A 27,212-nucleotide genomic window follows, 5' to 3' on the forward strand; every position below is an offset into this window, starting at 1 on the left:
AGGTAGGTATTATTAAGTCCCAATATTGTACAAAATCAGTATGTTTTAGTCCTTACTTGTGTGCGTGCATTACAAAATGGTTCAGGCTCCACAGCTCGTAAATAAATTAAAAAACCCCCCAATCATGGTAGGCAAGTAAGTTCCAAGCTCATGTAAGTAAACTCATGATTTATTTGCCTTCAAGTCCTCAAATTAAATGTAACACATATACTTATATACAAGACATTTATCTGTACCCAAGTTATTTCCACCCAGAAACTGATACAGATCTCTGAAGTTTGTTTCAATAGGATTCTCTGGACTGTAAATCCAAGACAAACTGTACCATAAGCTGTTCTTACAGCTTCTTCTGACAAAATGAGTTATGACTTAGTGGCTAATGAATGATATTCCCACCTACTCACTTCTCAATTGTTAAACATGTATCTAACATTTTTCATTTGTAACGGGGAACGTTATCCACAGATTGTGAACCTTTTTTAAATAGGCATGCTTGCTTTTGTTGTATCATCTGCTTGCATTATATAAAAGACTCTATAAACAAAGCACTTCACTGATTATAATTCTACCACTTTGTCCTTTGAGAACATCTTCAACCTATAAAATCCCAAACAGTCCCAAGCTGAGACTATTTTCTAAGATGGACTGTGTAACACCTTTACTACTCATCTTAGCAAGTATTTTACTCAGCTTCAAGTACTGCTTTTCACGAAGATGTCATATTGCTCACTGACAAGAACATCATTTCCTTCTTTGGCATCCCCAGTCTTAGCCAGTTCAGGAAGAAAGAGAAGTTAATATTCATAGCCTGCCTATACTGATCATTAACATTCAACAGTCCTGATCAAGTTCACAACCATGAGACAGTGCTCAGTATTTAATTACTTTTTGGTGATAACCAATAATAAGATGGAAATACGGACTTTTGGGATAACATTTACATACCTGTCCAAAGTTTTCCTCATCTATGCAAAACATGAGATCCAGCTCTGTAGGGTCATTTTCTAGGATCCACTTCAAAGAGTTGTAGTATTCGCTATCCTACAGCGGATTATAATTAAACGAAGTTTGAAAATGTGAACATTAAATGTAGAGTTTAACTTCAAATTGAACAAATAAAAACATCTAAAACTAGAACTCCAAAGGGACTGGAAAGATCAGAACTCATTTATTTGCACAGCTACTGTAAAGCAGGGTAAGGTGGATTACTTTATTCATATGCATTTTTCTTAGATGCTATATTTTTAGATTCATGTAACTTTTCTTAATTGACTTGTAATTGCATTATTATACAACACAATAAATTGGCTCTACATATCTATTTGGTAAATATGTATATAGTGCTGTGAAATAATTGGTTAGAAAATGTCTTCTTGATAAAACTGTACATTCTTTTCAACACAATTTATATACCACTTCATTACATCGATAATATATTATACAATAACTGATTGCATTGCTATTATTAAAAGCCTTGAAGTTTGCTGAATAAAAGACCCCTCTAATTTCCTGAAAGGGTTGTATCTTCATCATGTATTAGGTTCATAATTGAAGACTGACCCAAGAAAAAAAGAAGGAAAAAAAGTCTGTATAGCTATCACTAAGTATTTCCAAGCAAGAGAGCCAAAAACATTAATTTCAAAATAAAGTTAAAACATTATTTAGTCATGTATGCTTCAAGAGAAGAATGACCTGCCAAAATTTGGTGACTATGAGATAGTGGGAGCTAGAGGAGAGATTAAGCACTTGAACCAGCATTTGTGTCAGTAACTGAAAGTCTGTAAAACTCTAAAACATCAAAAAGAGTAAACTGCGTTTTATTCTTCTCATACTGAGTATACTTTTGACAAGACCAAGAACAGCTATTGTAGAGCTAAGAATAAGAGGAAAAGGTTTCCCAACTACTTGTAGGAACACAAGAGCCTGAACTTCCTTTTAAGAACCTTCTGGGTATGCATCTCATGAGCTTGGGTTTAAGCTTGTACTTGAGCTCAAGCCATCTCATCTACTGTAATTTTGCCTCTGTGCTGGGCTTGGGAGTCAACTGACGTTGCTGTTGAAGACAGTCTTAGGAAAGTGCAGGATGTGAGTAGCCAGGCTCACAACCAAGTCCTACAAAGGCAACCTGGAGCAGTCTTATCCAGATAAACTATTCTGTATAATGGGTAACAGAGGAAGACGTTAGAAAGGGGAAAAGTAACAGCTCCAAGGTTCTCCAAAATCCATAGCAGTGGAAAAACTGGACAGACCTCAAAAGGTTAAAAAGACAAAACCAAATATCATCCTGCTAACTTAATGGAAACCATTTGTATTTAGCTATTGTACATATCTGAAATGTACTGTGTTTCACTACTGGTACACTACACATCTAGAACGGGCATCTGCGGGATCCTATTTAATGTTGTCCTTCATTTTACAATACCAAGCTAGAGATTACTAACTTGTAAAACAATTTGTTTTTCTCCCAAGGAGTGCCAAACACAAAAGTACTTGGTTGCAATTAACGTTGAAGGTGTCAAAGTAGAGGTGCGGGGAACAAAACCAAAACGGATATAAGGGCATAAGTTGTGCTGCATCCATTAAGTATATTTTGGACAGAACTGTCTATCATTTGACAACCCTTTCTCCTTCCAGCACTGTGGGCAACGTCCCATGTTTCCAGGTCAGAACTAAGCCCTTGCATTCCCCTCTTCCTGCTCCACAGCATGACAAGAAAGCTGTAGGGCTTGTTGGTGGTACTCCTTGTAACAGCGAGAAAGCTGACGCAGTGGAAAATCTGAAACTATAATTAGACATCTTATGTTGCGTTTCTTACTGGCTTACTCATGTCTCTTCCCTTCTCCCTCTCATCACTGTTAGTGCACTGGTACTAAAACAGCTGTCCTTGCAGGGAAAATTTGTTTTATTAAAAAAGTACATACATATGTTTCTAAAGTTATTGCAACTATGACCTTATGTTTTCCACCATGCAGTTTACTGGAATTGTCAGCTCTTATACATTTCCCCAGAGGAAAAAAACATGTAATTGCTAATGCTGATACAACTTAAATGTTATCTTACCACTGACTCCATGTCTTTCAGAGTTATTGGTTTTCCCAGCATCATCTTGTAAAAAGGTCTGATGAAGAAGCCTAAAAGAGAGGGAAGAGTGTTACCTCCACTGTTCTGCATTTTCACCTTATGTAAAGATATGACTGCTCAAGGATAATACACCATGATATTTCCTAGTGTGCCAGCAAGAAAGAAACCTCCTGAAAGTAACAGTGCTGTAACTGCTCGAGTTAACACAGCAGGCTCATTTTTTTAGTGAGACACAGAAAGTCCAATTTTTCAATTACAAGAATTATGACATTAATTACCATATGCCATTAAACACCATAACATTAATGGTAGAGAGACACAGAAGCTGGGGAATTGAGCTCAAGGTACCCTAATCCATTTAAAATTGCCATTCTTCTCTCAAAGGAGATGCTAGAAAAACAGGACGGTGAGCTTCCTCTTCTAATGTGCTGCGCTATTGCTAAATAAAATGTAGTCAGTTTATAATGTTTGCTTGCTTGCTTATTGTGGGATTTCAAAGTTTGACAGAAATCATATTTTCTCATTAAATCATTCAGTAATAATTTTACAGATCAAAATGCTGCAATTGACACCCACACAACTGCTTTGGCTGCAGGTTTGCATGGAAATGGCCGATATAAATTTAGTGATTTTCCTTTAGGGACAGTGATTATTTAGCAATGCTGATGCTGTAGTTCTAACACCAGTGGAGAAAGGAGCAAAACTTTATATGAAATGTATTTGTTGAGTAAGACACTATAATTTTTGAATCACCATTCACATCAGGAATGCAATTTCCAACAGTTCCAGTTCCATTACTTTCTCTCAGACTTTGTCTCCAGAACTACTACACTCCAAAGCATATGAATTATTGAAGTGATTTATTTCATTTAATAAAAATCCAGTAACAGTAGCATAGCCATACAGTGTAATAACTCACCATCCAATAGCTTCCCATGATATACTGCCAGACCAGCAACCCGACCAATAAATGTGAAATACGACAGATGATCTTCGTTACAAAGACCTGAATTAGGATTAATCTGAAGTGTATAGTTGTCCCTTTTTTGGGGAAAGAAAAAAAATAAATCTAAATAACCAAGTCTTTAAATAACCAGATATTCAGATATGTTAATAAATAATTTGAGCTTAGGGCCATTTCCTGTTAATTTTTGCTAGAGTGTAACAATGTAATTTATCCATGTGTTCCTCAATAGAAGTATCTGACAGCTTGTGGGTAGGCTGACCTAATGAAAACTGTCTTGCTACGACCATAATGATTATTTGACAAAGGTAACTAAAACTCCTGCTTGTGGGGTAACAGGATTCCACCTGTAGCAAGTGTAAGAGGGCTGTGCTAACCTCTTCAAAGGATAAAAGCCTGGCATCATTGAAAACAGTAGAATTTTGCCATCAGCTTCAGTGGAATGAGAATTTCAGCTAAGCTCTCTCTTCTGCTTTCTGCTGGGCTAGATTATTCACTCTTTCCAGCCAAATTTCAGGGCTTAAAATTTTAGGGTTCTCTTTTGCAGTAGTTGCTTTTAGTTCTTGAAATATCTGAAGGTACTGAAGAGGAATTAAGTATAGGCCCATGGTCCAACCGTACTAGGATAAAGAACGTTTTCTTACTAGCATCTTAAACTGCACTTACTAGAGACCATCTCTGAAATAAGCTTAACCCCTAGGATATTGGAAAAAGCCGTCAAAGAACTAAGATCTTTTAACTGGGTAACAAAGCATTAAGACTCGTGTGAAAGTGTGTGTCACAATAAGACATTAGTGTAAAAGCAGTATTTTTAATTTGCAGTTTATTCTTAATCTGTGAAGAAAGATAGAGGGGGTTTAAGGAATTTTTTTTCTTATATCTTAAAATAACTAGTTAGATTTCTGAACCTAAAATGAAGTAACATTATATTTAAAATATCTACAGTGACCTATATCCCATAAGTGGAAATATTTCAAAACAAAGGTTTATCCAGTGAACTCTATTAACACACAGGCATTCTGCGCTAGTCAACGTTGTTTAAGTTGTGTTTCCCTTCAACAGTAGAACGTGTCTTTTCTGAGACACAAATGCAAGAAAACTCTCATTATGCAGTCTTTGTTCATCTACTTTACAATCTATTCAACACTTATTAGAGAAAGGAGTGAGCTTGATATTGACATAAAAACATCAAAACTACTGTCTGCAATTAAGAAATCCATCCTCACTGTAGTACACAATGTGGAATTACAGCATATTAAAACAAATGTAATTTAAGCAATAGACTTGCTCTCTCATTTACACTAATGGATTGCTCACAGGTTTTAAAATTGGACAAAAACAAATTTAAACTTATGTTAGGCCACTGCTGTGTAACTACTGAAATGTAAATGAGAAGCTGTTTTGTAAGCTAATTACAAAGGAGCACTATAATTCTGGACAGCAGGTGTTTTATGCTGTAATGGGAGGACATAAAAAGAATCTTTTGTCTGACCACTTCTTTCACTATTACTAGCCTCAAAAATTGCAGTTTTGCTCCAAGTAAGGCAACACTCAATATTGTCTTAATAATGAAAATGGTTTATGAGATTTCAATGACAATTTGAAAGGTTCTCTGAAAAGCAAGTAAGAAATGATAGTACAGAACGGAGAGATTTGACTGGTAAGAGTGCATACTGATGCACCATGAAGGATGATCTAACTACTTTCTAGTGTATCTTTGCCTCTTATGCAAAATTTCATGTATATCCCTTATGAATGGAAATATTTTAATGAACACTTACGTTGCTGAATATTCAAAGAGACCATAATAAGGGTTAAACATCTCCTTGGACAAGAGAAAAAACCATTCTCTGGCTACACCTCCATAGTCAAGTCCTTTTTCTGACTCAAATTCAATCCAAAGCCTGGCTTTTAGTACATCAGGTCTCTTCACAGACATGATTCTTCTGTAGGACTCCTCAAAAATATTATTTCTGTGTAGCTTCATCTCAAATCTGTTTGGTATATCAGCCTATGTGAAAGGAGATGATATTATACTTGTTAGTCTCAATAAATAAGCCTTCAGACAAATTAGCGACCAGTGGTAACAACTAAATGACAGATTAGACATCTGATGTATAAAGTTTCCCCTTATTTTTGTTTTCCAGTGCTCCCCAGGTCTACAGGTTCATAGCATATGGTGAACTAGGTAAGTTCCAGTACAGTGGTTCAGAGATTGCTATGATATTTGACAAAACAATGAAAACAACAAGAAAAGTAACAAACAAACAGAAAAACCCCTGAGAAAACAACTGATATTACTATGCTCTATTTTAAGGGCATTTTAGCTTAAAATGGTAACAAATGCACAAGATTTATGCAACTGCTTTACTCACATATCTGTAAAGGCCAGAACAGTTTCACAACAAGAACACCTACAGTACCATACACACAACAGAACTGAATTGCAAAGATAATAAACAAAAGAGAATCGGGCTGCCAAAATGTTTTAGAAGTTCTGTCTAAATAGGAGGGAGCTAACGCCCATTATGATTTAGCCCAGGGAGCTAGATTCAGAAAAGACAGAAGAGAACCGAGTTAAGAATTTGCAGAAAGAAGACTGGATGAACACATAAACATGACTGTTACAGCCATGTATAGTTTTCCAGATAAAATTGACTTAAAACAACTGTTTCAGAAGGTTTGCTGTTTCCTGACAACTAAAGTGCTTATTGTGTGCAATCGCTGGTCAAACTCAGGGTGAAAATTCAATGAGCTATCAACAAACAGGTAAAGACATTTGCAAGTCCCTCTTCAAATTATAGTTGGTGTTGCCAAGGCTGTTTACTGTTAATTATGAGTCAATATCACATGCAAGCTAATACTGAATGCTCTCTTACATTAAAGATGCTACTGAAAATACTTTTTTTCCACAGAACAAGAACTCTAGAAGCTTGTGCCAGATACAGCACAACTGTAGGCTCTGCTCTGCCAACTTGGTCCAGCTCTGCCCTTCAAAGTCCATTGTTGAAGATGAAGGAAAATACGAATCCTCAAGCCTATTTTCAACCTAAAGGCTTGTAAACTAACATACCAATTGGTCTCAGTTGCAATGGGAAACAGTGAATCATTGCTACTTCCCTGCTCGCTCATTACTTTGATTTTGCATTCATATAGAAAACTGTGAGTCTTAAAGATTTGTAAATGTTTTTGTTGAGAAATCAATAAAATTCAAACTTTTCTTCATTTTTTTGGTTCCTACGTAACCCTTTAGAAGTAGCACAATCAAGAAAAATTGGCAAGTATGTTATAGCAAGATACAACACCATTCTGCATCTATGCTTGGGGTAGTCTGTTGTTTCTCCCAGACATAGCATAATTGATTCCAACACAAAGCAGCTTTTTCTACTCACTGGTTTCTTTAACTTCTTCCGGAAATAGTCATATTTCTGTTTGAACTCCCTGGAATATGGAACTGCCTATCAGAGAGAGAATCATAAATACAGATTATTCCAGCTATTTAGCAGTTTGATATTCCAACATTATTTAAACAAAAAGAAATTTAAAGACATGCTATCTACATATGTATGCCATAGGTCACCTAATAAAACCCACCATGCATGAAGTAGAGGAGCCAAAATTTTCCCATTTCTCAGTGTGTAATTTATTAAAAGGTATGAAAACTTTTGACCCAGTTCTTCTGTTTATCAACTACTTACCCTCATTTTTTTTCTCCTTTTAGGAACAGAAAAGAGGAAAAACAATTTTTAACACAGACAAAAAAACGTGGAATGTATTGCTGCCATCCATGTGTCTCATTAGGAAACAATGAGCATGCTGCCATATGATACTGAATTTTAAAAAAACCTAGTGCTACTATGAAATACGGATTTGCACAGCTGAAAGAGCTAAGCATTGTTAGGTGCTACGCAAAAGACACAAAATCCAAAGAATTTTGAAAATGAACCTAAGAACAAGTTAAGGGGCTCCAGTAAAGCTATGACATTAACAACAAGCACTGTTTGCCCTCCAAAAAGTGCAGGACACCTTGTATACCTACACAGCAGGGTCAACTAGGCAGGGGAATGTCCATGGCTAGAAATTATCTTTTCAACCCAATGTGAATGAATCTAATTCTTAATAATTTATATAATTAATAATTATATAATTCATTTATATAAAAGAATTTATTTAATTCATATATAGTTTCATATTAAAACTACTTTGTAAATTACTTATAATGAAAGTATACACCATCATAATGTCTTTAATCCAGAACCTTAAAGCATTTCACAAACAAATTAACATTCTTTTGAACCAAGTACAAGTCACTGTGTAATATTTATCTGAATACTCACTCAATGCAGCTGCTTGTGAGTTAGACCACATTTTTAAGTAACAGAGGCATAACAGCACAATTTTAGAAGTTTCAAAAAAAAAAAAAGGCACAGTGAAGGTTGGTAGAATTACATTAATCAGCAGAGCTGGAAACTGGTTTCTGCAGTATGTCAACACCCCTTAACAAATGCCACAGGTCTCTGAAATATTTACGTTGATTTCCAGATACCTGAAAAGCCTCTTGGGATGATTCCAGGCATGCACAAATCAAGGTTCAACAAAGGTTCTCACAAGCTCTGTCATTCAGAGTTTTGAAAGAGATTTCTATTTTAACACTGTGCTTCTCTTTCCTGCTAACACGCTGTATAGGTAAACAAGGATTTGACACTAAGCTAGAAGATAGCCATGTTTGATGTTAATCCATACGCCACTTGCTGATCATCACAGTAGTCAGTAAGATGACAGTGTTCTTTTCTGCCACCTACTTGTCTTCATCAGACTCCTTTGCTTTAGCACCAGATAGGAAATGCATACAAATGTCCAAAAAAGCCAAGCCTTTTAAGGTACCAAGTAGTACCAGACACAAAAGCACTGAACTGCATCAGCCATCAAGCAGGAGTACAGATAAGAGCCATCCATACTCCTGACTGCCAGTCCTGTAACTGCAACCTAGATTATTCAGCCTTCAGATGAAATGGCCACAAAAGAAAGTTGTTAATTAAACTAATGAACAGGAATAGGCTGGAAAAGTGATACTATGACAGGTACAGGTCTGGCTCTAACAAATAACTGTATTTAAGTAAGATTCTGTGGCTTTTTTGACAATTTTTTGAGAATTAAGAATCCTTAACTCTCTGGTTTTTGACACCATATACAACATCAATTTAATCAGGGTTTGGAAAGAGCCTTGGAAAAAAAGAAAAAAAAAAAAGGCTTCTTGGCCTTGATCATAATGTTTTCCAACCACCTCTTTACCTTCCTTTGCTCTACTGTTCCTTCAAGATGAAAGAGTAGACATAGTAAAACAGCTAGCTAAACAGATGAAGTGTAATTTCTTGGGAGCAAAAGAATGATTTTGAATTCCACAGGACTGCAGAATTTACATTCTCTGTTCCCTGAACGCTGAATCACAAATTGCAAAGCTCTGGTTCAAGATCAGTTTCCGGGTGAGGACTGGGATTTTGGGGGAGGAAAGGTATGGGCTGGTCTTGAATTAGATTCATGACCGGATGTAGGTGAGAGTGGGAGGTGGAAATATTTCTATATGAGTTTTCTTTTGTGGCCGATGAGACATTAAAAATTTAAAAAAAAAAAAAAAAAATCAAACTAAATCATTTTACTCTGATGATAATATGACTTTACTACAGCCATTAAATAATCTTTCAACAAGTTTCCATTGTTTAAATGCAACGTGAAATACAATTTAAGTAGTTCTTTGTTTTTCTCATGGCACCAAAAATACTGTTAAAATCATTAAGATGAATCCTTAATGCTTATATGGCTGTAAAATGGATTTGAACTTGCTTTCTCTTAAAAAAAAAAAAAAAGGCACACAAATAACCGTTATTTACTTAATGGGATCATGACTGACCCTTATTATTTTGAAACAAAATTTCCCAGATAGTCTTTCTGATTTATGCTTAACATTTCTGGGAACATAAACGTTAAGAATTTGTATAGCATACTGTATATTAGTATATCAAGCATTAAGTGCATGATAAATGGGTAAATCACTCCAAAAGCAATTATGTTCAAACAAGTGATTATTATTAATGTTATTAATAAACAAGAGCAATTGGAATTATACCATGCAGTAGTTAATCTGCTGTATCCTGAGACCCTTAAAAATCCTGAGGATTTACCCAAAATAAAAAGGTATTCTTGGCACCTGGAAACATCTTAGGGTTGGAAGTCTGATCACTCAGAATACCATAAAATGGCATAAACTGGCATAAACCAGCATAAAAAGGTCAAAGAATCACTCCATATATTTGATGTTTTGAAAATTTGATATTAAAGTAAAAGCATGTATTTATTTTTTCTAAGGCTGATATTCTGAAATCTCTTAGTTTATCTGCAGTAAGTTTTATGTCTCTTAAAACTGATAGACCCAATTTTTGTCTTTTTTACACTCTGAATCCACATAGTCACAACTCTCCCATATTGAGTGGAAACAGCTTCTTGTTATCCAGAAATCCAAAAATTAATAGCGCACTGTCTCAGCTCAGTAAAATTCTGTTGTCAGTAATGACTCAGATAATGGGCAAATACAAACATTTCTCCTATACACATCCCTAAACCTTACAATCCAGGATTCAGCACAAAGAACGTGGTCCGAAATTCCCAAGATCTTCTGACTTGCGATTCAGAGTGGACATGTGCCCTTCACATAGCTTAATACAGAAACATACTATTTTAACACAATGGAGGAATAAAAGATAATATGCAAAGATTTAATACTGTTTGTTCCATACTAAGTAATTTATAATATCAGGAAGTGTGGAGAAGGAAAAAATCTGAAGAATATTTTACACTTAGATTATTTTAGATGTAATTTATTTAAAAACACATTTTTCCCCCAATTCATCTGTTTGGATGTCAAAAGTAAGCTGAAGATATCACTCTACTACTGTCCTGGAATTTCATCATCACAATAAGCAGCAAATAAAAGAGCAAAAACCATGCTGAAATCTTAATTTTTTTTATTTTTCAGCCAGGGATCATATCAGTAATGGATCCCTTTCAGAAACCACACTCATCATCATCGCTTAGTGCAGAAAGCTTCGTGTTGCAGGAGGAGGAGAATGGAACAAATGAGAAATGATGGGTTTCCATGTGTTTCAGAGCGTGAAACGCCATTCAGACTATTTAGCTATGCAGCTTCCGAATGGATGGATTTTCACTCAGAAATAACACAACAATATAAAAAATTAAAACCAGCCAAACAAAAGAGTCTCTATCCTCTGAAGAGCCTTCTCTTCCTCCCTGCCGAAATAGAGGTATTCTGCGATTCACTGTTATATCTACAGATGAAGAATGTTTCCTAGACACTCCAACGCAGAAGCCAATTCCACATGCTAATGGCTACAAGACAGGAATCTTACTGTACCACTGGAAGAATTCCCAAGTTAGGTAGCTACTGCTAAGAAAGCCTCCAAACCCATCCAATTCGAACCTACTATCTGACCTGGGAATAGCGTGCACAGCACTGTAGTCCAAATGTTCCAGTGATTTCTAATTAGCCCACTACTGCTTTGCACCACTGGCAGCTGGGCAGGCTGGAAGAGTCCCCAGTGCACTCCAGCCTGTGCGAAACCAAATAGGGTCCACAGAGTGGTACAACCCTTTGAATGCCGCGGACAAGGCATCAGTGCTGGGACACCTTGGCAGGCTGTCACATGACGGCAGCTCCCCCCGCTCTTGCAGACTCACAAAAGCTGGCACCTGAGCCTCCCATGTCCATCAGGAAAAGGCAATGCGAGGCAGAGGTCCTGCTTCCTGGTCTGTTCATCAGGCAGAGTCTGACCTGATCCGGACAACAGACATGACCTGCTGCTCGTTAATGCCTCCTTCCTATACCAAATGTACATGAGTCACACCATTTAATGGGAAAAAACCATAGCAGTACTTACTGGACCAGTAATTGCCGGGTTCTGCAGTCTAGGGTCTTCCCACTGGGTAATTTTATTATCTGTAAATAACAAAAGAAATTATATCATTACTTAACTGTTACCACACTGTGAATTTATGTTGGTTTTTTTCTCCCTACAACTGTTTTCCCTACCATTTCCACAACTTAGTTTTTCAGGGTTAGAAAAGGCTGCATTCACCCATCTACATCAAAACCCCATCACACTGTTTAGTTGAAAACACTCATTCAAAAATGCAAAACTACAACAGAATCCAGTGTATTTACACTGCTTTTATTTCAACATCTGTAGTAGTAAACATGTTCTATTTGAACATGGTCTTGGATTCAACTAATATTAGAAATACACAGACTTCATGCCTGAAAGGTAAAGGAACCCCAAAACTTTGTCAAATGACAGACTAAGTTTACTTTTTTGAAATTTTGCATAACGATAGCCAAAATGTAATACTTATAAAAGACAGTCTGTATTTAAATTTGGAGGGAATAACATCTCTTTTAAAAAAAAGTCCTAGACACTGATTTAATGAAAAGGTTATAGGACCATTAAGGGAGGCAAAATTATACAGTTATGGTATAAGAGATCATTCAGTTTTGACCAAAGGAGATTTTGGCAGTAACATGACAGAATCCAGTTCTTTTCATCTACCGCTTTTAAGAGCACCAGGAGGGTGCTATGGTAAGGTTATAGAGGACCATGGTTAAACTCTCCCTGCCTCCAGACAACTGCTCCTCACAAGATTCTGAACACAACAGAATCACAACAAAATGATGATGTTGCAACAATAAGACAATGCTCCAAAAACCAAACTAGATGCCACCTGCAACGGCAAGGTTTAAGTCATCCATTTCCTGCACTGAAAGGGTAATAATAATACGTCTGCTTGTTACACGCACTGCTTTATGAACTGTATATTAAGATAGTAGTCCAGATTTTAAGTTTTGTAATTGCTAGGTTTGGGAATAAACACACTAAGTTTCAAGAAAATTGTTTTTATGGCTACTATAAGTAAAAGCAAAGAACCAAACTCACTTATATTAAGACACAAGTATTTTCCATGTTTCTACAGTTGGAAAAGACCTGTAAGTCTTGAGCATCCCAAGCTAGTTTTAAAATGGACTGGGATTTGAAAGGTGACATTCATTAAACATTAACTGAAGAAAATTTATAAAGATCACAAGCACATTTCAAGAAATTTGATCTATCAGTTAATTTAATATTAAAATACTATTTTATTTCCCTTTACACATTAAGTCTATTTAGTGCTTATCAAACTTATGGAGGAAGGCTGTTAGACTGACAGCTCCAGAAACCCCGAGATCCACAGACCGGAGCCTGCCATAAAGGCATGATGCCTAATCTGGCCCTTTTCATCTTGCTTCAACCTGTTCAGTCAAATTTCCTTCTACAAAGTTTACTGGTTTTATACCAATTCATTTCTTATACCTACTTGAAATTGACAGCCACAAATCACGGTGAAAGTTTTCTATGAAATCAAAGATAATAGAACTGGAAATGACTGCAAGTTTGTCTATTCTTTCTTATTGCCCTACATACTTAAGAGTGTATGATGTTACTGAAAAATCTTTGTCTAAATTTTTTTCGAAGTATTACAGTGACAGGGACTTCATATTATAAATGCTATTCCAGGGCTTAAATGCCCCCAAAATTAGAAAGGTCTAACCTGAACTACTCTACCTGGAATCGTAGCTCAGGATTCTCTGTCTTATCCAAAGTGGATGTGGATAACAAATTCATTCCTTTTGCAGCACATTTTTGAAAATCTACCATTTCTTTTGAGTTTTCACACAAATAAAATACTCTGTCTTTCCTCATAAATCAGGCTCTAGGGCCTTTGAGGATTCCCTCTTCTCTCTGTTTCCTCTGGTCCCTTTCCAAGTGGTCCGCTATTTTCTTGAAGTTTGGGACCCCATGCCAGATACAGTATTATCATAGCCAAGACATTATCAGTGCTGATGAGATTAGAAGGATTACTTCAGGTCTTATTTAAGACACTCCTGTTGATACATCACAGGATGAGTTAAGTCATGTTCAGTTGATAATATTTTTCATGCTCTTTTCAACCACAATTCTGCTAATTATTCCCATTCTGAGTAATACTTTGCAATTCTTATTAAACAGCATCTTACTTCACACTACAGTGGCAATTTGCCAGACTCATTCTGATTTCTCATCCTGTTCCAGTGAGCACCTCTCACCTCTCCTGTGCTGTTGTTTTCTGCTGAACTAATGAGTACATTCCCCCTAATTCATTGTTCAAATCACTAATGAATATATTGAAAAATGGTGGATCCAACACAGACTTTGAGGGGAATCCATTTAATATATCCATCCCTCTGTCAGTGAACCACTGATAACCGTTCTGCATGTGGTTGGAAAACCTTTGTGCTTTTCTTTATGATACCTTCCAACAAGTAGATCATATTTTCCTGTAAGGCTCCTAGGAAATGCAGAAGTATATGCATGCTACGATGAATAGAAAATACTATTTTATTCATGGATGGTAAATAATGTTGCTTTAGCTAGCTAAGGACCAATCATGGAGAACTAGAGACTGTATTTTTTGTTAAAAGATTGACTGCTGCAGAAATTAGAACTGTTTACAGTTAAAATCTAAAAATATTATATTTTCAGGCTACTATGTTACAACTAATACCTAAATTATTTTAACAGTACTTTGCTTTACTGGTTTATATGGCATGCTTAATAGCAGTTTGTGTTGCTCCACTAGAGGAGGTTTCTGTGCTGGTTGCATTAGACTTTTTTACAGTTTCTCTCAGGGATGAGAAAAACATTTGAAAAATAGGACAACAATATTAATTATGCAGAAGAATTACAAAATATATCTGGGGAATCAGGACATCAGGACATTAATAGTAGCTGAATCTGTTAACACTTTCAACATTTATACTGTATTCTAATAATGAAACTGACTACATTTGTTGCATCTTAACTAATTGCTTTAGCAGAGAATGACTGAAATGATGGCCAGTTTATCATAGTAATGGACTACTGAGACTTGCATATTTAGGGTGAGCACAGCTGATCGCACCCGTGACTGATTTCAGCATATGCTCTCGAGTTTGTCATGAAACAAGTAAGAGTCAGCAGGCTCTGTCACAAACCTATCATTATGGTCAAGTGTCACTGCCCTTCCCGATACTGTGAAAACAAATGCTACTATTGAGATTGCTCAAGCCAAATCACTGAGCACTGAATGCTGTTTGCAGTCATTCCCTAAATACTGAGCACAACATTATCACAATGGAGCTGCAACGTGTGCACTGTAATACCACTGGCACCACCTCTTCTCCTAGAGTCCACTTGTAATTGTAGTGGTGTGGCACCAGATTGAGACCAAATGGATATTTGCTGGAAACAAGCAGCATTATTAAAAAAAACCCTCTAAAGTTATGTAAAAACTGCTGTATAAAAAGCTAAAAAACCCCTCAGATCAAGAGAGGGACTAGAGAGAGATTTCAGATGCAAATAAATTTAGTTTTATAACAATTATAAAGTCTTTGGGGAATTCTAATTAACATACAACTTTAACATTCCATTTACTTTTAGAGACTAACACATGCTTAAGTAGATTTAGGAGACTGAAAAATTAAAACTTTTTAAAGGAGGTTGGGAGGCTCAACAATTATACAGATATTTTAAATAAGACAGTTTTGTTCTGTGACTCTTCAGTGGCAGCAGTTTAGAATAATTTGCCATATTTAAGGTTCCAGATTATCTGTTGGGAAAAACAATTTTAAAGAATAATAATTCTGTACTGATATTTGAGAGAGGTTAATCTTGTGCTTGACGAGTGTATTATTTCTAATTTTTATTTAAAACTATTTCTACAATTTCAAAATTTGTATTACTTTAGAGACAGTCCTTTAATAATAAGATAAGCATAGGAGTCAGTATTACTGGTACTGAAGGAAAAACATAATACTATCAAATATGTGTAATAGTCTAAGATTTTAATTCTTTAAGTTTTGCATAGCATATCTACCCTCTTCTAATGGTTTTATGAGTTATCTATTTCTGTGAAGATTATGCCATCAGTAGAAATACCTCATTAAAAAGTGCAGCTGAAGTCTTGAGAAGGAGAAGGAGAAGGAGGAGGAGGAGGAGGAGAAGGAGGAGGAGGAGGAGGAGAAGGAGGAGGAGGAGGAGGAGAAGGAGGAGGAGGAAGAAGAGGAGGAGGAGAAGGAGGAGGAAGAAGAGGAGGAGGAGGAAGAAGAGGAGGAGGAGGAAGAAGAGGAGGAGGAGGAGGAGAAGGAGGAGGAGGAGGAGAAGGAGGAGGAGGAGGAGGAGGAGAAGGAGGAGGAGAAGGAGGAGGAGAAGGAAAAGAAACAACCACCCAACCTTTCTGGGCTGCTTTGTTTTCAAACAACAACAAAAACTCACACAGTAGTTCTGAGATGCTGTAATAAGACAAGTCTACAATGAAACATCACTTACACTAGAACTTCATTAACAGAACTGAATAATATTAATGGGCTGGGTGCAGTTTAACATGCTATAAATAGGAAATAAGATCAGAATCAGCACTGCCACAAGACCTTCTTAAAGGAGAGGAAAGAGTACTTAACAGTGCTAATTTATCCACTGCCTATATGTGGAGTTGTGGCTATATGATCTTTTCTCATCTTATTTTCTATTCCTAGTGTATATTTTAATTTATTAAGTGCAAATAAGCCATGGGATCATCAACAACAACAACAACGAATCCAAAATATCAACAAGAACAAAAGAAACCACAAAGAAGAAATGTTAATGCTTCACAAGTCAGAGAGGGACAAAGCTTGATGAGCCAATTAAAAGCAAGCTTTCAGTGAATATACAGTACCGTATGAGGGCACTAAGTCTCTGGTATCAATGTCTCCACATATCAACACCTGGCTTCCTAAATGAAGAGTAAAATTATAAAGCTTTCACTTCAATATTTATTACGTCCCTTTGTCTATTTGCTGTAGTACCTGAGTGCTTACTTACTATGGTCTATATAAAATGTTCTTCCATCCAAATGTATTCTTTCCTCCCAACCAGGCTGGAATTGGGAAATAAAAAAAAAAAAAAAAAAAAGAGAGAAAATAAGTGAAATACTACCACTTTCACATAGCATGAAGTAATACATTATCCACACCTACTTAAATTGTCTGATAGATGCTTGTGAGGTAGAAAACACAAAATCACAGACGCATTATGCCAAGGCCAAAAATCTAGGAAGATTCAAAGAACTGGCTATTTATACAGGTAACTGTATCCAATACAGTAAATATTTTTTTAAAGCTTGGAAGTGGAAACTTCTTGCATCAGGGTTTATATCCATTTCCTACTATGAGGAAATGATCACAAAGAATAGACTGTCCATCATTGGTTAGATTTGAGAGTGTCTGCTTCTACTTCCAAAACACATGTGGGTTATTTACTGTAACTATGTAAGCCAGGATCCCATTACAGTGGGACAAGAATGTCTAACCTAGTCCTCAATTTTTCCCCTTTTATCCATTCCCTTTTCTCATCTTCCAGATGATTATAGTATAGAAAGGAGAATAAATGGCACACTGTTAGTATATGCAATGCTGTCCAGTCTAGCACTCATTCCACCTGTATGCTCTGCATGAGCTTCAGACTTCTATAAAATACAGATGAGAAATGATTTCATTTCAGTCTTTTTGAGAAACTCTTGTTAAATTCTGTAGTCATGCTTACCTCACTCAAAAATGGATTGTTTAACTGAGTTTAAATCTGTTACTGATTATATATTTCCAGTGATATGTCAGGCTATCTTGATTTCACTGCATGTTTTACCTCTTGCAATTAACAATAAATTGTAAATTGGCCCTTCAGTTACTCCCATGCAGTGCCTCCTATCCAAGCAATGTGTCCCCAAAGATTAATGCATGCTCAATGCATCTGAAGAATTGCAAAAGAACAGCTACTTCCACAGCTGTTTTCTTAAAGACAAATTGCATTACTGCTGTGTTGTAACCAGGAAATGCATCAAAACAAGTATGTTCAACTGTGCATAGTTTTCGATCTAATCAGTGATTCAAGACACTGGGCCTGACAAATGGCCTAGCTTGATTTAAATACAAGGCAAAACTTTTTGCTAATCATGACAAGGGCAGTGAGATTTTAGGATGTTTTAGAGGAGGATGTCTGATCATAGGTGGTGACAGAGGTTATCACCCCTCACCAAAGGTGGCATTTGTCACCACTCTTGCCCAAAAGCAGCACTCGTTTTGGTCTGCTGGCAGAGTGGTTCATCTAAGTAAACTACAACCCAGCTCAATGAAAATGAGTAGGATTAAAAACTTGTTATTCAAACTGTTTAAAACTAAAATAATTTAACCTGCCATGTCCTGTAAGGTGGGACAGTAGCCTCTTCTGCTGGCACAGCTGTTTGCAGACAGCTTGTCCGTAATACAGGCTGGAGCACTGAGAGTGCTGGTGACAATTAGTGGCTTGTGGTCACTAAGGTTTCCAGTGTTGCAAGTACAATTTCAATGGCAATTTCTCAAAAGTACGCTTAGTATATATGAGGCAATGAGCTGAATTAACACTATACCGTAAAAATCAGCACCTTAGAAAAAGTGCTTTCATGGACTAGTCTCTGCCATTAAGGATGCAGTTTTTTAAAAACAAAGCAAAGCTCTGTATTTGACATGGCTGTAAATCAATATTACACTTTGGTTACAAGTGTGACAAAACTTCTGATGTTAAAGTGATAATTTTCTCTGCAGAATATGGAAGTTTCATTGAAAAATCAAAATTTATTTAGATTTTTGAAAGCCAATATATGCTGGTACATTAATAGAGCTTGCTTTGAACAATCTGTTCCAGCAACAGGTAATTATCGAAAAGCACACAGTCAGAGATAAAACCAAGGTAAGTTTCTTCAAAGCTCAAAGCTTTAGATAAGCAAAGAAACATGCAATCATTTCAGAAATACTATGGGCTGGCTTCAAAGAGCCTGACTGATTCACAGATCACTGTAAGTCTTTTTGGTGCTATATATAAACATAGCTTTAATTTCTTCAGAAAAGTGATGACAGCAACATATGTGTCCACATACAATACATGACTGCAATAATAGATCAGATCACGTAAGATAGCAGGTATATATTAAAATACATACACATTATCACTTACAGGAAGAGGGCCCAAATCATTAGGGTTCAAAGATGCTTTTGATCTCAAATGCACTGGAAATTTCAGTCGTGGATCCTCCTGTAACAGAAATATAGAATATAATAGAACTGTAAATCCAACATATCAAGTTAGATCTACGTACTAAGTCAAACACAGAATTATCTGGAAAAGAAATCTTCCTACATTACAGTTATTCTTTTTTTTTTTTTTGAGAATAAAACATATAAAACAAAACATATAAAAGTGATAGAACATTTAGTATTTGGATGTGTCACATACTTTATTAGGATTCATATATTGAAATGATTTTTTTAAGTGTTAAGAGTTAGTTAGGGTGATGTAAGACTTCAACTCTATTAAGTGTGCTCTATCCAGAGATATGCTTCAAAAAATACAGCCCTATTCTTAGGAATGCATGCACTCCCTTAAGTAGCATTTAAATACATATGCACATTTTTGGCTCTTAAAAACATAAGAGAAATAAGCCATCCTATCACAAAAAGGCTTGAAAATGATGAAAATGAGCTTCTTCCATTTTTATTAATGCACAGGTATTATTACATCAATGTCCCAAATGAGGCAAAAAGGGGCAAGTAAGATCGGTCACAGAAGACAAATCTAGACAAAAAATGCTTAAGATTTCCACACACATAATTTAGCCACATGCACCTGGGAACACCATTAAGAACCACCATTAAAAATATGTCGTGTAAATAGTGGTCAGTGGGAATCTGAATGATGCCTAACAAATTAAAGTGCAACTCATATTTCAATGAAGATGTGAAATGCTGGGTCGTCTTTGACATTTTTTCCTAGTGTAATTTTATTTCTTCAATTTGTTGAGCAAAGTTGCAGAATTATTGAAAAGTGGATCCTTATGACATAAACCAAATAATAAAATGGATTCTGTTAACTGAAGAAGATGAACATATATTATATTAATAAAAAAGCAGTACCAGTCACAGTGAAATACAATGCAATTATGGACAGTCTCAAACTAAACAACAATCCAAATCTGCATTGCACTGTATGCCTCTAAAGCTCAGATTTGGGGAATTTAAAGGACAGTACTGGTATGCAATGAGTTGTCAAGCATTAAAAGGTCAAATACAAAATGCAAAACACTATTGTATGGCATATGATGTACAAATGCACCAAAATCTAAGAGGATATGAACAAATAAGTTTCCTTTCTCTGAGTGCAGCAATGGCAGCACTATAGTCATTTCACGAAATTAGCTACTCAAGTTTATTGCTACTGTGTGTGACTGCATGGAGGGTTCAGTGAGATTCCTACATCAGTTCTATGAAAAGTTAGGCTGACAAATCCCGCCTTAAAGACAAGACAAATGCCACAATAAAATGAGGGGTATATAGGCAGGAAAAGAGAGACAGAAACATTTAAAAGATGGCAACTGATTTAAAATTCATTATCTAGAATTTCTCTTACCCACGTAGTAGTTTTAGTATTATGATCAATGAAGAAGGGCCTGCCATTGGGTGCTATTCGCATCTCCCAGCCAGGAGGAAGGAAGCTTTGTGCAACTTTGTGTTGTGGTTTAGGAGAGTTGTAAGGTGAGGGCTGTGGAGACTGTGGATTGGAAAGGGTGTCCTTCACTGCTCTGCGCACAGGGGAGTCCTTGATACCCTGAAGAAAATGAAAGATATTAAGATTTGTCAAATGTCACTCAATACTGTAAAATGAATAAAACATGGTCATCACAGCAAATAGTTTTTCATTCCAGATGTAATTAATACTAGAATTAAGTGCTGGGACTGATTTCCTAGAACTGACTTAGCTGAAGTCTGCTCCTTATAACATACCAAGCTTTTTGCTGTGAAGGACACAGTGTTTTATCACTTCCCTCTGCAATGATAATGTCCACAGTATTTATACTTGATTATATATTTTACTGCAACTGCCCCGTACATGTCAGTATTTCATTTTATGAAGGAAAAAATAAAAGCATTGCTTCGTGCTTCATGGTGCAATATATCTCACTTTACAACAAGAGAGTATCCTAAATGTGAGGCATTGTTACCCACTTTTCAATGCATTTCCCAAATGTAAGTTCAGATAAAACATTTAAATATGAAATTAAAACAAGTTCCTAAAATAAACGGAGGTTTGCAATTACAGATTTTGGACAGTTTAGGTTTTTTTTCTTTCTTTTTTTCTTTTTTTTTAAATAAATGAATGCAGCTGCAAAACTGCTTCACTGATCAATGCCTATTGGTTAAAAACAGGAGTTATGTGATGTGGCTTTTTTTTTTTTTTTTTTAATTTCACTGGGAAACTGCACATTTAGATGCCTAAACAGCTTGAAAAATTTGATCCAGATTTACTCACCTTTGAAAATACAGACTACCACAATCAGAAAACAAGACTTAAGTACTATGTTTAAATCTTGTTTGCATTTGTACTTGTCAGTTAACTTTCCAAAAACATGCTCTCATTAGCTGATAACAGTTTGTTTTCTTCTTGTTTTACTAATTGTTAAGATTCAGTAAATCCATGCATGCTTATTTTGGCAATTCTCTAACTTAGCCTACATTTAATTACTATTTTTTGAGTATTATGTTGAAAAATGAGGCATCAACATGGATATTTATAAAATTATTGTAGCCTTATTTGTGGCCTGTTTTGAGCTGCATTTGGATGGAAAATGCAGTTAGATTACAGTGTTCAAAAGCAGCATTTAAAATAGCTTGCATTAAATAAAAGCTTTCCATATGTCTTATACACAAAAAAGTTGAACATTTTACAATAAAATTACTATTTAAACAAAGGAAGTAACTTCTAAAAAGTTGAAGTCATTTTTTTCTTGCGGTTGTATCCTTTAAAATTTTAATAATAGTAAGTCTACAGCTTACTTTAAAAAAAAAAAAAAATCAGAGGTGGGTATAAGAAGACAAGTTTGTGCCCTTCAGCACCCTTGTGGTTTCTGAGCATTGAACAAACTAACCACCAAACTGATTAGCTGAATATTCTGAAGTGAAGAGGACACAGGTTTAGTAGCCACAGAATAGGTTATTGCCTTTAAAAGCTAGCTTATCGCCCTGAGCAACTCAAGTTTCAGATGCTTAGTCAGTGACTTCCACCAGCTCGACTGTTTAAAATGTCAGTAGGGAGAGGAATGCCCTTAATGTTTTAGTTTAAGATACTCAGAATTTTTTAATTTAACTTATTTAAATTACAGTAAATTTTGTCTTCAAAATTAACAATGGCAAGAGTAGTTTTAAGTAGTTCATTGTTAAAGGGTTTATCTGAATTACATATAAGTAGAGATAATTTATTTTAAATATGAACTATAATCACTTCACTACAATCTGTCCAATAATCCTACCTTTGTTTAACAATTTGCTCAATAGATTGAGTACTTTTCAGTATAACGAACAAAGAACAACAATGCATAAAATGAACTAAATGTTACAATCTTCACTTGATTGTTGGCAAACTTTTGCAGGGGCAAAGGGGACACAAGCAGGAAAGAGATGGTGAGAGAGAAGTACAAATAAGGTGCCATACTTTTAAGTTTGAAGAAGAAATTTTTAAGAATTTACTCTCCTCAACACAGCCATGTTTAACTGATTCAAGAGTTTTAATCACACTTTCAGAAGTAAAACACGTTGTCTTTGATTCCATAAGAAGCCACTTCAGTTATTCTTCAGATATGTTGCAGTGAACATCATTCAACAGTATTCTGACTTACTTTTAAAGATACATAAAAGAAACTAAATGTCCTTTTGAAAGACAAGGAATATAAAACACAATCAGTATCTTAATTCAAAGATTTTCCAAACTCAATTGCATGTATTATTTTCAAAGTTATCAGCATCACAATAAATCTTTCAACTTAAGAAAATATTTCTGATTTTATACATTCAGAGCACTTGAAAGGAGTCACAACAGCGTATGTTTCAGACATGCACACAGATGACATTTTAGCTGACCAAACTAAATAATCATATATGTATTACATCATTCAATGACCATAAAAGTTAAGTAATATTGTTGTACAATATAAAGATCCAGACAGAAAACTGCTAAAGAAAACAGCAATAATTTATGGCAAAACCAGTAACAGGGAAAGTGGCTGCGTTGCATAATTAAAAAGGAAATAAGAAGTTACAATGAATGAGAAGTCAGACATAAGTGATCTTTGTTGGTAACAGCGTTTCTCACCTCGAGTGGAGCAGATAAAGTTACTGTGGGTGAACTGAGGCTACGAGGCCGTCTTATCTGTGGTTCACTTAAATGGTTGCTGCTGTTTGCTGTTGACCCAACCATGCCATCTTCTGCAAGCTATTTCAGAAGCAAAACCAAGTTAGCAAGTTGTCAGTAACACAGTTCATCCAGAGTTAGGACACTTAAAAAATGATGTAATTATTTATTATTATTATTATGAAATATTAAACATACTTTCCTAAAGATCAAGTATTTAATTTAATTCCATTGGAAGGGCAAATAATGTATGGTACTATTAATAGATCAATACAACTTTCAGATTCAATCCTAAGAATGCATTTGCCTCCTTTTATTAGTTCATATGTACCTCTCTGTAAATTCCTTCCATTGTAGCAATCAACTTAATCTGTACCTTAATATAGTTAAAAGAAGTAACAAAAAAATCCCAATCGTTGCAATTTTTTATGATTACCCTGAGTTGTCAAGACAACGCTTAGGATTTTTTTTTTAAAAATTTCAGAGTTCTGAAGAGCTGCTTCAACTGACATTATACTCAATACATGCTAAGTGTTTGCTATCTAAATTGAGCATTACAACAGATCTTCATACCTGCATAATGGGCCGTGTCCATGTTGTGGTTCGATTGTTATGGTTGACATAATATGTACGGCCTTTTGCATCCTTTCTTTCTTCCCAGCCTGAAGGTAAGCCTGGTGTAGTATGTACATAGGCCACTGAAGGCTGTTCAAGCAAGAAATTGTAATTTAATAAATAAATTAATAAAATAACAATAACTGTATTGTTATTTTATAACAGCTAAAAAAAAATTTCATAAGTCCGTTGTTTAAAAAAAAAAACAATTTGTTAACTTACAACATTCTTAAACACAACAAACATATAGAAAAATATGGTTTCTGATTTCATTTAATATAAGCTCTTCTTGACATACCTTTGAGTCAAATCATTTTTCCTCACAATAGAACTTTTGATTCGCTTTTGCAGATTCAGGTATCTTGTTCAGAAAACAGCTAAGCTTATATGCCCTCAAACTTTTTAATGTGTAGATTACACATAATGACAAAAAGGAACTTTGTGTTTTAATGATTTTTCCTTTAAAAGGTGGATGTTTTTTCCTTTTATTAGTATGGATAAGCAAGAATTGAACTAACTGTGCAGTCAAGTCAAGATGTCCCAAGTTCTGTTCTGTTCTTTACCACAAGGTGTCTTGAATCAGTTGCAAGAAACTACTGTGGGTTTAAAAACTGAAGTGCAATCAATTTGTTACAGTTACAAATGTTGCATTCAGGGTTAGGTGTCCTGAAGACACAAGATACACCCCAAATTGGAGTCCAAACTTTGGTGTGAAAGGATTTTTTTACTAGAAGTTGCACAAGAAAGACATTGTTCTAAAGAAAATATACAGATAATGATAACGGTACCAAAGGCACCAATTCTCATTAAACAAGTTATGTCACTATTCAACGCAATAATTATATTATTGTGTGTTGCTGATGATGTCTTGTGTACTTCCTGTAAGGAAAATATTCAATGCTTAAACCAATTGAACATTTTTTTCCTGGGACATACAGCAGAAGAAAAAAAAAATGCATTGTAGCACAAACGGCATAGCTTCTTGGAGAAAAACAGCCTAGCGAGAATTTTTAACACTGACCCTGTCTGCATCTGAATATATATTTTAGAAGGGGAGGATGCCAGGGAGTTACAGTTTTTAGACCATATCCTCTGTATAAATCTACATGTTTATTAAGCTTAGTCACTTTCTAGTTTGTGACTCCTCTTAAGACATCACTTGCTTGTATAACAGATTAAGAACAGGTATCCTGGCTGTCAGCGAAGCAAACAAGAAAATCAGAAAACTCAGGATAGGCGTTTTTCTTAACTTTGTTGAGATGTATTGATACAAATACTAAGAGCTAGAGAGATACAGAAATTTCTGTCATTCACAGCAGATACAAGCAACTGCTAAATTCTGCAGGACAGTATTTTTGCTCTCTAATGAAGCCTGTGTATTAATAATTGTATCAAAGACTGGGCACGTGCAAGGTGCTTTTCAGTATCTATGCCTAGATCTTTGGTTCAAGATGCATTTGGTTTAATTATTAGATTAATCACATTAAAATATACACTAATACATTAATAATCAGGAGTCTATAGTGCTAGAGATTGCTTCACTCTTTCAAAACATCTGCCTTGATAGCAGGATGATGAAACCTAAAGGTCTTCATCACATGACAGAGTAAAAAACAGTGCTTGAACTGCACTGTCTTATCAATTTGTGCAGTGCGTTAATTCATCATCAATAACATTAATTCCTTTAGAAATAGGCAGCTTTGTAGTGCTAAGAAAACAAAGCAAGACGCCTTCATCTAGCAATCTGCTTTTATCATGGCTTCCCCTGAACAGGCTGTAGCAATGTACATGGCATTTTTCCTATGGATGTAAAACGTGAACTTCCTGGTCCTTAAAGAATTTCAGGTTTAAATGCTGACAGGTAGAACTGCAACGCAGCACAGCAGAGAGAAAGGCAAAACTTGTACTTGAACTGCTAAACGTATAGTGCTTGTTGCACCTGAACATCAAATTTTCTGTAATGCTGCAAGTTCTTGAGCTGATGTAATAGTTAATGCCAGTGTTCAGATTGGGAAGAAATGGTTCCGACATCTGAGTTAGAGAAGGGACTTTTATCAATGTCCAAGATGCAGAAAGGAGCTCTGGTTGCTGCCCCTTCCACCCCCAACAATCTGCTGCTTACAAGAAGATTTATGAACTCTTATGAGACTGCTTGGAAAAGAGAAGACTAGTTTTTTTATAAGATCTTTCCTGAAAGAAGCAGGATGCTACTTTTAAAAACATGGTTTGAAGAAAGACTGACTGTAAAACCAAATGTCTGACAACAGACAGTTACTGGACGTAACAAGGGAAGGCGGCTAAGAAACACATGCATACTAGGAATTGTCCTTTGCTCTAATGGTCAAATTACTCCAATGCTCATTAATCCAATTCGCTTCGCAAAGGACTACATATTTAAGGCAACTGCCTACTGCAGAAGTCAAAGGCATGTCTTTATTTCAGACAATAGTATTCTTTACATTAAAAAAACAAACAAACAAACAAACAACAAACCCAACACCAAAACCCTTTTTTTAGGTGGTAAGCCCAAAATGGAAAGAATTCCGATTTACAGTCATGCCTTCATTCATTCTGTCTTTTCACAGAAAACATGTTATCATGTATCAAACATGAAGGTGTGTAATTTTCACTTCTGCAATTTCAGGGCATCTCATGGAGAAGATGTGCTGCTGTGCTAGATAAAGGAAAAACAGAGCATACAGACTGAAGCTTTGTGCGGAACATTAGATATTTTGTTGTCACTTCACGTGCGGTCTTTGCTCATTTTGTTAGTACCAGGAGTCACTAACTACTGAGAGACAACTTCAAATTTGGAAGTCAGTACAAATTCAGCACTACACAGTAACAGTATGATTTTAGCATCAATCCCGATATTTTTATTAGAGATATAAAATAATTGCTGGGAAGAGTTGATCACTAGCACAAACTCTGAAAAGAGTAGTATGTCTCAGCCTCACATCAAGAGAATGAGTAAGCCAATGAACTAGGGGCAGATATGGGGTTTTCTTTCATCCAGTCTTTGGCAGCCACTGTTAAACCACTGTAGGCAGAGACATATGTGTATCACAGTAATGATATCAACAATTCAGAGTAGCAAAGCTGCCTCTGCTTTTTTGAGTATTTTGCCCACATCTGAGATGACCATCAGAAACACAGCCTCTGTTTCAGGGCTGATTCATATAACA

The 27,212-nt window shown here is 35.7% G+C and overlaps 1 protein-coding gene across 11 annotated transcripts in view; it reads right to left on the reverse strand.

The window, feature by feature from the left end:
• Nucleotides 1-27,212, reverse strand: part of LOC143172316 (E3 ubiquitin-protein ligase NEDD4-like) — a 207,690-nt gene that overhangs the window by 17,215 nt on the left and 163,263 nt on the right. For 7 of the 11 annotated variants that reach the window (XM_076361594.1, XM_076361589.1, XM_076361593.1 and 4 more), the window contains 12 exons: nucleotides 23,986-24,117; nucleotides 23,374-23,493; nucleotides 20,638-20,835; nucleotides 19,189-19,266; nucleotides 17,026-17,080; nucleotides 16,880-16,936; nucleotides 11,995-12,053; nucleotides 7,438-7,503; nucleotides 5,827-6,056; nucleotides 4,001-4,122; nucleotides 3,061-3,131; nucleotides 946-1,041 (listed from right to left, as the gene is read on the reverse strand). In XM_076361594.1, the coding sequence (XP_076217709.1) occupies nucleotides 946-1,041; nucleotides 3,061-3,131; nucleotides 4,001-4,122; nucleotides 5,827-6,056; nucleotides 7,438-7,503; nucleotides 11,995-12,053; nucleotides 16,880-16,936; nucleotides 17,026-17,080; nucleotides 19,189-19,266; nucleotides 20,638-20,835; nucleotides 23,374-23,493; nucleotides 23,986-24,117 (1,284 nt within the window). The remainder of the gene's footprint in view (nucleotides 1-945; nucleotides 1,042-3,060; nucleotides 3,132-4,000; nucleotides 4,123-5,826; nucleotides 6,057-7,437; nucleotides 7,504-11,994; nucleotides 12,054-16,879; nucleotides 16,937-17,025; nucleotides 17,081-19,188; nucleotides 19,267-20,637; nucleotides 20,836-23,373; nucleotides 23,494-23,985; nucleotides 24,118-27,212) is intronic. The other 4 variants (XM_076361592.1, XM_076361590.1, XM_076361584.1 and 1 more) reach the window with 1 other exon arrangement.

Source organism: Aptenodytes patagonicus, chromosome Z, assembly GCF_965638725.1.
Source record: "Aptenodytes patagonicus chromosome Z, bAptPat1.pri.cur, whole genome shotgun sequence".
NCBI lineage: Eukaryota > Metazoa > Chordata > Aves > Sphenisciformes > Spheniscidae > Aptenodytes > Aptenodytes patagonicus.